At 38.3% G+C, this 13,321-nt stretch overlaps 1 protein-coding gene across 14 annotated transcripts in view; it reads right to left on the bottom strand.

The window, feature by feature from the left end:
- GRIP1 (glutamate receptor interacting protein 1) overlaps positions 1-13,321 on the bottom strand; it is a 342,714-nt gene that overhangs the window by 72,608 nt on the left and 256,785 nt on the right. For all 14 annotated transcript variants that reach the window (XM_064508773.1, XM_064508755.1, XM_064508763.1 and 11 more), the window contains 4 exons: positions 12,256-12,401; positions 8,735-8,818; positions 7,762-7,837; positions 6,259-6,404 (listed from right to left, as the gene is read on the bottom strand). In XM_064508773.1, the coding sequence (XP_064364843.1) occupies positions 6,259-6,404; positions 7,762-7,837; positions 8,735-8,818; positions 12,256-12,401 (452 nt within the window). The remainder of the gene's footprint in view (positions 1-6,258; positions 6,405-7,761; positions 7,838-8,734; positions 8,819-12,255; positions 12,402-13,321) is intronic.

Below are 13,321 nucleotides of genomic sequence, written 5' to 3' on the forward strand. Positions count from 1 at the left end.
TGCACAGGCTGAATGTGAATCGTGCATCGGCCTCCAGGAGAGATTAAAAATCCAACATGGTTTTCCCAGTGATATGTCTGTTAGTGGATATTTCTGGAACGGTTAGAGATATGCCTATGTCATCTGCCTTAAGAAAGATAAATTTGGAATGACCTTGGGATGCTGAGGTCTACTTCTTGAGATCTGCATATTGCCTGAAACACTCAAACTGCAGCATGATTAGGGCCTCAGGAAAAAAACACCAGGAAATTAATAACTTTGCATTCAGACAAGGATCTGGACAGTGCCTTCCATGGCCTGTGGTCACATACTGATTGATGGCAAGAAAATACACAATGAATTGCTGCATTAAGTGGTTATTATCCCCCCTGTGCACTAAATGGTGGGTCTAGTGGAAAGAAAAGCATATGATGATGTAATGGAAGACTGTATCACAATTTACCTGTGCACCTTGCTGGACAGAGACTGAGCAGACTGTCTGACATTTCTTAACTGACATCTTCAACTCCTTAACTTCAATAACTGCCTTCTAGCGTAATTTGCGTACGTCTGTTTGTGCAGCAGTATTTAAAGCAGAGCAATACTGCAGTGACTACTGCTATTATGTATGACCTTTGCTTTCCACACGAATTTGATTCGGTCTGTCTCTGAAGCGTCATAAGAAAGGAAATGTTCTTTAAAGGTTTAAGTAACTAATTCATATTTAGAATTTCAAGGGATCTAGGTCTATTACTCTGTGGCAGTCAAGAGATTTGAAAATCTCAATCAAATGCTGGAGTACAATGCCTACCCTTTCTGTCAAAGGCTTGTAACAGACCAAAGAAATGTTAATTTTAAGTTTATAAAAACAGAAAGAAAAAGGCAGCATGGAGTCCTACAGGCTTCCTGACTTTCCTTCAACTTCTAAGGTCTTGCAATATTTATAAGATTTACAAGGATCTTGAGTTTGTCCTTGAAGTCTCTGGAGTTCTTGTTCCTTGGTCTCGTAAAACTCAGTGGCTTTTAAAGGTCTCTACTGCTCTGTATACTTCTGCTTTATATTGCTTTATGAAACTTAAGAGGCAGGCCATGAGGTTCTTTCTCCCATATTTCTTGTCTTGCTCAAATTATTGAAACCATATATTGGATCACAATATTACCTGATATTTAAAGTATGCAAGCTTTCTTTCCCTTTTGTCAGGCAGAAAAGGTGAAGCAGATTTCTGTAAATGCATTCTCATAAAACTGTTACTGTCTTTTGAGTTTTTTAGGACAGGTGACCTGCAAGAGGCAAAGAGCTGGACAGTGTTTGTCAAACTGCTGTCAGATTCAGTAGCAAATAATTGCATGAATGATTCCCATTCTATAAAGTTGCGTTGATCATAAATGTAAAGTCTAACAAATTTAGGGTGCTCCTCTAGCTAAAGCTGAGTGGTTCTATGTCAGGGTGACTCTGGTGGACTGGAACTAAAAAACAAGCTGACAATCTTTGCTTTGCAGAGAACAATTATGGGACACAACATTCCGGTAAAACTATTTCAGACCTAATAAATTGTTAAAGATGGAATTGTTAAATAAACCAGAGAAACGTATGTAATTAGAACGAGGAATACGTTCCTTCATTCCAGAGGACTACATGTCCCTGCGGCTTGTGCTAAGAGACACCCAGTGAAGAGACAAGATGCAAAGATTTTTTGTTCTCTCTCAGATGCAATAAGCCAGCAAATACTTTTGTGCTACAGTGCTGGCAGTAGGTAGTAGTTTAGTATCTTTGCCTCAAAGATTACCCCAGCAAAAACCTCTGAGATTTAAGTAGATTGTTCAAAGGCTCAACAGCAGCAATTTGTGAACTAAAGCTACACAAAAATGTTATGGGCCAGAACTTAAAGTAGCAACTACCTTTGAACATTTCTGAATGCTCCATTTCAGAGTAAATATGGAAGATTACCCACACAGAACTTCTTTTATTGACCAAAACTACAGATGTAAATTGGAATCCAAAGGCAACCACAATTATGGAAACAACAGACCAGCAATGGGAGCTTTTGGAAAACCTGAAGGGAAACTGTATCCTCTCTGGTTCCAAATAAATGTAGTGATAAACTTTTATTCCTCCTTTTAGATGTGGCAGTATGAATCTCTGTTTAAAACTTATTAGCATCTCATTTCATATTTTTAAGTCATTCTCATATGATTTTTCATCTGTACCCGAAAGATAATTTCTCACTGGGAAGCCCCAGTTCCTCAGGGAAGTGTGATACAGTGCTAATGCGCTCTGTGAAATAAGGCGCTATGAAATTTATTTGGCTAACTACAGCGTAAGATGTCTAAGCCTGAACAACGCTAGCAGCGACTTCAGTCTAACATGCTAATTTTCTGTTTAGAAGTAGTCTTTCTACCTGAAAACAAGTCTTCTTGTAACAGATTTACAGATTTTAGAGAAAGAAGATTCATTGTACACATCTTTGGGAAAATGTCCTGTGTCTGTTATCTCAAAAGTCAACTGACTTGCCTCATATTTTTTCATTTTCCCACAGAGACTTTAAAGTCAGCACTGATGGGAAAGTGCTATCAATCTCCCAGTCCACAAGGCCATGCAAGGTGAGGATGCCAAATCTATAGCCTTCAGGCTGTGAGCAGCTCATCAGGATACTTCACCTACCCCACCACCTGCTCCAAACAGTGAAAACTTCTTCCCAAACAAAATTTATAACTTGTAAATTAATATTTGCTGGTTGGCTGCCACAGGAAAAACCCAGGCTGCAAAATTACTCTGGTAGTGGCATCAACTGACTGCCAACTACCATCCTGCCTCTATTCCTTCCCCTCCACAATGTGCGGTGTATTCCCATGCCCCGGAAAGGGCTGCAAAATGCAGCTCTCTCCTGCTGCTGGCTGGAAATAGGCAATCCATGGTACTATAGTGCTTGGACCCTGGCAGGTGTAAGGTTAACAAAGAAAAGTGATAAAGCCCACCAAGTTTTTGTTAGTTCCACACAGCTGCGTTTAGGGCAAGTGATCACATCCATCTCCTCTGCAGCATTATTAGTGCCTCACAAAACTAAAAAATAAAGGTAGTCTCCTCTAAAATCACTGAGGAGTATAAGCAACCATCAAACTATTTTCTAATACATTCTATATTCTATATATTAGAATAATTATAACTATATATTGCTTCATGACTGAAGGGGTGTTTCGGGAAAGAGAAAAACATATAGGAAGACTGCTACCTCCACAACTTAAAATATAACTCTTAACTGGTTATAAAAGATTTTCTCAGAAATTCTGTTTTTTCTATCTTCTTCAGCAATTATCTTGATATTTCCAAACTCTTATTATTTCAAAGTCTCTTTGAAACTATAGAGCAGTACACTGTATACACCTAACCAGAAACAGTTCCAGCAGAAAAAGAAGAACAAGCTAACAATCTCTCTTCCAAGAAGCTGAATTGGCAAGTTTATTTCCTAGCACCCATACTGAGCTGATACTTCAGTATGTATTTAAGCAAGTGCAAGTGTAACCCCAGAGAGTTTAATGAGACTAGTCCCACATCCTACATTACATACACACTTAAGTACCCTGCACAGAACCTGTTAATGCTTTTTTACCCGAGTTTGTCTGTGTTCCAGACCCAATAAAATGTGCAAGTTTCCCAAGTGACCTCTTGAAATTACAGGTGAAGGAATACAACTTGGAGAAATATAGCACTTTGGAAATGGCTTAGGCTTACAAGGGTATAAATAGTCAGTTATACACTGCAGGACTGTGGAAATTTTAGCTGAAAAAATAGTTCAGGATTATTTTCTTCATTTAGTATAATCTTTTCAAATTAATTTCCAATTTCATGCTATCAGAATATATTTTATGATTCTTTCCAGTTCTGGTCCTGTGAAATGCTACTTTATAGGCTATAACCATCTGCTAGGAGAAGGGAAGATATTAAAGCAAGTAATAGTACAATTATATCTCCAGGAGTAAGATATTCTACTGAGAGTTTGTACCAGTAGGACCCTTTAAAAAGGACCAAACTTTTAATTTCCAGATTGTTGCCTTACTCTCAAAAGGCTAAACGACTAAAATAGTTTCAGGCATCAGTACCGATAAACCAACTTATCCCATACCAGTTCCTATTGTTTCAGCCTATTTTCATCAACTCTGCGGTGGCATTAAAAATAGCTTGTCTTGTGAGTAACGGGGTAAGAGTTTTTTAATTCTTAAATTTCGGTTCATGGCTCATACATTCCCTTCTATATTACTCACAGCTTTGACTTCACTGCTCTTGAGCAGAAGTAAACAAAGATCCAAATCAGCACCATTTTCCTGGCCCAGGAACCAATAGATTTGGATGAGTGATTTTCAACCTTTGAGCCATGGTCTACTCATAACAGAATTGCAAAAAGTAAAGCAACTCTCCCCTTAAAATTTTTCACACCATCACCAGAAAACTTTGCAGGGTGTGCAAACCAGAAAAAGCTGAAAACTACTAGGGACTAGATAAAATCTAACAAAATCATAATGTATTAGAGAGAGAATGCACCAAGAAGATCCCTCCTTCTTGTTCTTCTTGCTGACACTGCCGGATCACTATCCCACACATTTCCCAGTGTTAGATTCCTTTTCCCTTCTTTCCTTCTGGCTACACGAGTCTTAGGTTCTTCCACCTCCTTAGTCTGATGCTTCCACAGGATAATGGGTTCAGTGCCAGGAAGGCAAGAAAAATAAATCCAGACCTGATACTGAAAGCAAAAGGGAGACAGCAGTTTCTTCACAGAGAGGATGACATCAGGAGTCCAACTGGAAGGTACTGCCTACACTGTTGTAAGCCTACAGACTCCAGGTAAGATCTGGGTCCTCCTGCATTAAGCTCGCTCCAGACACCTTGGAAAAAATAGTTCCTGCCTTGAGCAACCTACAATTCAGAGCACCACAGAGCTTCTCATTTTGTCCTTTCGAAAAGATTCTCATTGGAATGAAGGGTGACTCTCTCCCTTGGGTACACAGGAGAATGGGGATGGGGGTTTTCTCTGAGATGACAGCCCAGCTGGAAACTTCAGCTATCTAAAGCTGGGGGTTCTTTCCAACGAGATCTGGGCAAGCACATTCCCAACTTCTCTTAGAGAAAGTGGAATATAAAGAATCTGGTTTAGAGTTTGATGTTAGATAGGATTTGGCCATCCAACATCATCGAGAAGAAAAGAATAATAAAAAACACCTAAATTCTAGTCCTCTTCAAGTCACAAGACCACCTTCATTTCTATTTTCTACATGGGAGGCTCCTGCCCAGATGCTGAGCTGTTATCACATTTCTGGACATGGACCTTACATGAACGTCCATCAGGCCTGCCAGAAACCATGCAAACCCATCACTTACGCTTGATAGTATACGTAAACAAAGATGCATGTTATAATAGAAAAAATCTATCTATCTCCTAGAGAAGAACAAAGAGGACTCTTACAGAATAAACAAGTTTCCGACATTATTCTTCTAAATGTTAATCTTTTCCAAGGCTTTGAAGTTTGATAGTGCTATTTTACAAATTCCTAAGAGGCTGCTTTCTTGCTGGGCTAGAAATCTGACTGTGGAACTGGGGAGGATAAGAAGAGAAAGAGCTCCAAACAGAGAAGAAATGCATTAGTCTGACTGGTGAACATTCCTATTTCTTGCTGCCATGAATTTTCACTATCCTGCAAAAATGGAAAGACACCTTCCAAAAGCAAATGGAGACTCTGTTGTGATCCACTCTGCTTGACTTTCCAAAAATCTTCCAATACCTTCAGTGAGTTCAACTGAAGTTTATATAAACTCTAAGCTCATTTTTAAAGCCATGGTTCGTCACCTCTAAATTTCTTAACACCTTTTATCCTCCCCACTCTTTTCCATGTGGCAGTTTTGTGATATTTTATTATGGCTTGGCCATCTAGCAGCATTGGCGTAAGGCACAAGGATTCCTCTTATAGCAAGTAAACCTCTTTCATGTGACACAGAAATGCTTACACTTCATTAACCTTTATTGCAAACTAGTGACTGGAAAAGTTACTTTGGTAGAATCCACAGTATTGTTTCACGCTACAAACCATGAAATGTCAGAATGCTAAATTAGAGTAAAATACTGCTCACCTCTTTATGAACCTGAGAAGATTAATGATACAGTGAGGATGGGAAGATTGGTACTACTAGGAGCATAACAGGTCATGATCAGTTCTAAAAGAATTTATCAGAAATGGGCAGCAAAACCTCACAGGTGGTTCCCAGAACTAAAGCTCCACTTTTCAACATACCCATTACTGAGACATCATATTCAACCAGCAGAGTTGCCTCCTGTCCGCATTGTTTGAGAATACTCATAGCTTCTGCATGTGTTGTTCCAAGGAGTCGGATCCCATCAACACTCAGCAACCTGTCTCCGGGTTTGATTGTGCCCTCTCTGAAGGGAGATTAAAGGAATGATCTTTATTAATGTAAGATAAAGTGACTTGGAGATAATACCATTTATGTCAAGTGATTCTCTCACACCCTTCCCACAGCCCATCCCTCTCAACTTAACATTTACTATGACACTGGGAATGTTCAGAGGGCACAGTGGAAAGGAAATTGCCTTGATTGGAAAGTCAGTGATTGGAAAACAGCTTAACATAGCTAAATAATCAAGTCATGTTAAATCACAACTAGGTATAGCTTCTGCTACAACATATGCTTTGCTTCTACCCTATCAGACACCTACACCTCCGCTTTCACATATACATACACACCTCGTCACAGACAGATATTTTCTTAAAAACAAATACAGATGGGTGAAGAAACAGATTGCTAACTATGAATGACCACTTCTTGGTTTTCTTCAAAATATCCTTTACTTGGATAGTTCCCTTTTTCCTTTCTTTCTATCTGAAAGCAATTTGGCTATAAATGCACATTGTCTCCTAGGTGTATCTCATAACACAATCAGAGTTAGAATAGAAAACAAAGTACTAACATTGCCAGCTCAAATGTCAGCAAGAAAATCAAGGAGGGAAGGAGGAAGGGGGAGAAGGGCAGGGACAAAAGACAAAAGCTGTCTGGAACATTTGCTTTTCAATTAAGGCTGCCAAAGACAAAAATGCCATAAACTAGAGAAAATCAGACTACTTTACAGAAATTGCCCTTTAGGTTTCTTTAATGATTTAAGGACACAAATGCCATTTTGAAAATATAATTTACATATATAAATAAATTGAACATTCTTTATTTATATAGATACAAGAGGATAATATGTAGAAGTATGTTCATTGGCCCAATCATAAATCCGTACTCAGAAGTTGTTGTGGGAAGTTATGTGTGAACTCACAAGGAGATAGAAACAAATGTCTTAAAATAACAACACAACACCACCACCCAAACACGAGGCAATTTTTCTGCAGTGCAAGAGACAAAGATTTAGAGTATAAACAGTGTAAGTAAAAGCTACATTGCCCGCCCGAAGGCCACAAAAATTGTGCTCTGACATATTATATAGACTGTTCTGTTTTTAATTATTTAGGGTTAATTTTTTGAAGTGCTTAATGGGCAGTCTTGAAGCATGTAACTTAGTCTGTTTAATTAAAACTCATCCCACATCATGATGTGCTGAGCGTCTATGGTTGCCTATCACAGTTATTATTAGTACAATTAAATGCATAAATCATGCATTTCAAACAAATAGGTTTAAATATATCTACTTCACTCCAAATCTTAACTACTATCCCAAATAATTCACCTTTCTCCATTTCTCTTTCACTTGCATTACAGAGAAAGATGAATTGTACCTGTCAGCAGGCCCTCCAGGTCTAACACATGTTATTACAACAGGACGAGATTTATTTCTGTCATCATGTGCTCCACCTAGAAAAGGAAAAGTGAAAGAAAGCACACCTTCATTTTATGCTTTTTATGAAAGCATATTTCTAAGAGGCAAGTCTAAAGCTTGAAGTATGTACACCTACAGATGGGCTAAAAAGACCAAAAAAGCATCAAGACACTAAAATTAACTCCCACTGATTTATATTTGACATAATTTGACCTACTATGTGCTACAGATGATTCCTAACATAATGTTTCTACAGAGTAATACTTATAAAAGATGTATTCCCTTCTTAGAACATCTTCTCTCCAAATCTGATCTCAACGTGAAAACTATCCAGCAATGTTTGTTGCACAGCAACTAAAAAAGCAACTGTATTTTGTCTATACTCAGAATAATGAGAGGCCACTAGAGAATTTATATATTAAATAAAACAATACAGTTTTCCATGAAGAACGTAATATACCTCCCATAATTCATTGCCTGGGTATATTATTTAACAGCTACATGTTTTCTTCTGTTCTCTAAATCAGTGCTAATACTTTTGTTCTGCAATTCAGACTGTCGGTATTATTAAACTATAAATCAAATTTCAATATTTAATTTATCCAAATGCTATATGTGAATATCTTTTTTAAAAGCTACAACCCTACTGAATATAACAGCTTCCTGTTGACTTCAGTGGTAGCAGAATCTAGTGTTAAATGAAATTGTTTGTTATGTTTTTCACATAGTGGATTAATTATTGGTGTTCCATAAACAAAAACTAGCGCAATTCATAAAAGCAGTACATTAATGCACAGAATACATAAATCACATAGTTTTTTTACAAACTGCAAGCCATAAATCTTGAAATATGATTTCTTAGTACTATAAAAACTTATCACTTCAGTTGCTGATTTAGAAATACAGACCCTTCACATTTAATGATAACTCACCTCTTATTACAAATCCAAAAGTGTTCCCCTCTTTATGTAAAGTAACTTCCACAGTTCTAAAAATGACACCTGATCCTTGTATGGCTAAAAGATTAAAAAAAAAAAAAGAATTATACTCTAATTATTGTTATTTTTCTAATTATATGCATAGATTTGTACCATTTCTAAACTAAGCTATTAATATATAGCACAATACAATAATACTATTGTATTTCTGGTCAAATAATTGGAAAGACTCCACTACAGAACAGCCATATTAAAGACTTGTAATTAACTACAGCTCATGTTCTTTTTGAGAGAATTTTGTGTCAGATACTTTGCAGATGTAAATAGCAGATTGCCAATGTTTCCAAAAAAGAGCTACAGAGTCCTATAACAACTGAGAGATTGGAGCCTTACTGTTTAAATTTTTGCTAATTTTATTTTTCATATAGTTTCAGAAAAGTGCTAGAAAGTATGCAAGGTAGAAATACACTATAAGAGAGAAAAATGACAAATTAAATTCTCAAAGATATGGAGTTGGCTGTTCAGCCATGAAAACATTTATTTGTATTGCTTAAAGTCAAGACAGTCAAGATTTTTAGTATCTGTGTATTTTTAGTATCTGTGTAATTTCAGATTGCTAGACTAAGATGAATAACAGTATTTTGTATCATAAAGATCTGCTATTTTTTTTCCTTTTTTAAAACACAATACACTTTCTCATCAATGGTAAATTAGCTTAAAAAATCTTTGGCTTCTAGTGGAGTAAGTCTTTGTCTGTAAGCACTACAGGAGTGGTGCATAGCTGGGTTAGGAGGTGAGAAGCCTAATGCACAAGCCAACACATTTGGGTGTGATAAACCATCTTACCGTATCTGAAAATACTGCTGTTAAGAAACCAGCAGTTAGTTTACTGTCAGCTTTTACAGAAAATCTTTGGCAGAGTGTAATAGCTCACTTTTCCAAAGGGGAAAGGACACTGGGCAAAACCACACACACAAACACACACACTTCTAAGCTTCCAGTAAGACACCGAAAACAGCAGAGCACATAAAAAACGGTATAAAACATACGTTATGTGAGCAGCAGAACTAATACAGACTTATGTCCTTTAAAGCTCCTGCCTGCAATAACCACAGCTTTCCCAGTCCCTGTTGCGATACCCTCCTGGGCAAAGGACAACATGCGTTACACAGCTGGGGAGGCGCGAGCTGACTGCCCTGTGCCTGGCCCCAAACACAACAGGTCCTGGCTCAGTTGGGGCTGCCTTCTCCCTCTGCGCAGGGTCCGGTTTGGGACTCTCTTTTCTACTCAGGTGTTACTTTCCATGAGATGTGCAGGAATGTAATTATTTTGGAGCCTTTTAGTCCCCTCTTAAACCTAGCTGACAATGGCCTAAGGTTTCAAAAGTTACTGTAGGCAACCAGGCAAACAAGCAGCGAAATCATAAAAATCCTTTGTCCTTAGGAAAAAGGGCTATAGATGACCCTCCAAAGCATTGCTTTGTATTGGACTGGCAATGATTCTGCTAGAGCCAAAAGATCAGGACTGTGGTTCCTTTGGGGCCAGAAACTCTTTATGGACAAGACAGGATCAAACTATAGGGAGGAGAGCTCAGCTCTTGCCTTCATTCCTACAAAGTGGAAGTGACCAAGCCCAAAATGAACACGTGGCTTGCTAATCCATTTGATGTGGCTTGTAATAGCCCACTTGGGACAGGGGAAGCTTGTGGTCCTGCAGCATGTCATCCACTTGGGCAACAAATATTCACTCAGCTGTACTACTGCCTGGGAGGTGATAGAAGTCCTTCACCATGAACAACCTGAAGAGGCACGCGCAGTGGAGACATGGCTCATGTTTTAGTTTCAAATGCTGAAGTGGCTCACATTGAAACAGAAGCTAGATGCTCCCCCTTCTGTGAACACTGTCAGATAGAGAAGGAAATACTACAGGGAGTGAGATTACTAGCTCTCAGCCAGACTTAATCCATCATTACTAAATTTACTGCCATTTCCCCACTCTGAAACTACAATTGTCCTCTCACTGAGGGGGCAACTGTGAGACCAACAGTAGAATTTCATTAGGCTGGGAACATCTAGACTGTTACTAATCTACAACTTTATTAGCTATGCTTGCACAAAAGGGTCAGAAATTCCAAGGAGCTAAATAAAAGATTATGACTTAGAGTAATCTAGTCTGTCAAAAACCTATTTCAGTTGACAAGAGCAGCACATATGCCAACAGTGGTGAAACAGAAGAAAGCACACTTGATTAAGTGCAAAACAAATAATTTTAGTAAAATAACTACATCTGTATGAAAATAATTCTGAACCCAACTGACTTTATTAACTGAAATGTTGTGGTTGTGAACATGAAGTTCCCCTATCACAACCAAACATTAATCAGCAAAGAACATTCAAAACATATTAAGGCAGTTGTCAGAAGGTCATAAAAGCAACAACATATGTAATTAGACTAACTCTCCAGCTGCTAGAAAACAGTGGGGAGTTCATCCTGTTCTCCTGAGCACCATCAAAGTGCTGGGATATATGAAGAGGCGGATGGATCATTTGGCTGCTATTGTGATGAAAGACTTTATTTAAGGAGACGAGGGCTTCCTAGCTGGCTCTGCAGGTTTTTCTGGAAAATACCACTGGGTACCACATCTTCTCCCCTCCAGTGAGCAGCATAAGGAGCATATACTCTTTGAAAAGGTGGCTGGTGCAGCACCAGCAGCCAGGAGCCACCTTTCCTTTTCCTTTTGGCTCCAGCTTTCCAACTCACTGTTACTCTAGCTTCCACTTCACACCTGACTGCTAAATTCTCACTGATTTTCTCCTACAGGCACACACTGACAGACACTTGAACATAAAAAGAAAGGGGAGGGGTGAATGGGCAAAACAAAGAGATGAGGAAAACATTTAGTAGTATCATGTGACTTCGGTGTCAGCATAAACTTGTATCTTGAAGACAAGCCTGCTCAGTGAGAGGCCCTTCTTTCAGCTGCACAATTCTTCCAGTTCTACAAAAGCCAGAAACCATCTCTGCATCTTCTACTCTAGAAATGAGATGTGGCTGAAAACTGATGCCAGAAAAGACTGGAAAAATAACAAAGGATGTTATTTATCTGGGAGAGTGGAAGGGTGCTGCAAGAGGAGAGGAGGAAGGCAAAGGTAGAGGTAGAACTCACGGGCATTGTTAACATCTCAGAAAATCCTCTTATAATAAGGAGGATTCTGCTGCCTTGGAATTTATCTAATCTAACTCCTAGTATTCAAAATTATGAAAAAATAGTGAAAGCTGGCAAAACTCAGCTCTTTCATTGGCTGGATTTATGCTTCTCTGAGATTATCGCCCTGTACTGCCAGTTCCTTCTTACCACTTCCACACTCAGCAATAAGCCAGAGGAAAAGGAATAACAAAGAATATACGAAAACAACCATTAGCAAAAACACAGACCACCAACGACTCCCATTCCCCTCTTGGTAACATACATCTGCTATTCTGCATAGATTTCAGTTTGTTCCGCTATTACTTACAGACTGGAGGGAGCTCATATTCCACTTCTAAAACAACCCTCTCGCCAACGTTCTTGAGCAGGCTGATGATCTCATCGTGGCGAAATTTGGTCAGGTTGATTCCATTCACAGACTTGATGTAGTCACCTACATCCAGCTGGTCACTCCTAGGAAAAGGCACATACTCCTTTTCTTTTGTTAAACACAAATCTACTGGACTAAAGTAATAGAATCCTTTACATGTTAATGATGACAAGAAATAATTTTTCCAATCATCCAAATCAAAACAAGTCGATCTTTCAAGAAGTGTCACTTTAAGATCTTAACCTAACCTAATTTATTAAATATATTAAAAGAACATTATTGCATTACTGATTTCTGATGTACAAAAACAGCTATAACATATACGGTTTTGGATGATTTGACCAGTTTGGGCATAGGAGCTGGGAAAACATCTTCATGTCCCCACCTTTCTCTCTCTCTCTCTTTTTGGGATGTTGCCAGAACTATTTCCTAGACCACGGTTGCCTTCACAGCTAACCTCACAACAACAGAAGCTAAGCCACAGTCCCAAATCATATGTTTCGCTCAGTTACTTCAATGATTTGGTTTAACCTTCATCTCTTGATCTGTTTCTCTCATGAGTAACAGCTTTTCAGTTTCCACTGTTATAGTGAGCAAGGTAGCTATGATTTTAGACTTTGTTTAATCTTAAAAACAGTTAATGGATTTTTTAAAATAAAATTATGATAGTATTATGGTTAGGTTTTCAATTTTATTTTTCTGCTCAATATTTTCCCTTTCCCTTAAGTTTTAGCTCAAGGACAAAAAATACAGAAATAAAATTTAAATCACTTAGAAGAAACTTATTTACTCTTAATACAATTTGCAAATATACTATCGGTACTTCTATTTTTTCTCAAAGTAGCCTCAAGGGAGAGGTGGACCAGCTGCTGGTGAAATGTTTCTGTCTGAGCTTCTCTGGTCTGATGGGCTGCCGTTACAGATGCTTTCAGTCAAAAATTTGTTAGTGACCTTTCTGATGCAGGATGTATTTCTGAAGCGATCACATATCATAATGCATTTT

The sequence above is a fragment of the Dromaius novaehollandiae genome, chromosome 1, assembly GCF_036370855.1.
Source record: "Dromaius novaehollandiae isolate bDroNov1 chromosome 1, bDroNov1.hap1, whole genome shotgun sequence".
NCBI classification, from domain to species: Eukaryota; Metazoa; Chordata; class Aves; order Casuariiformes; family Dromaiidae; genus Dromaius; species Dromaius novaehollandiae.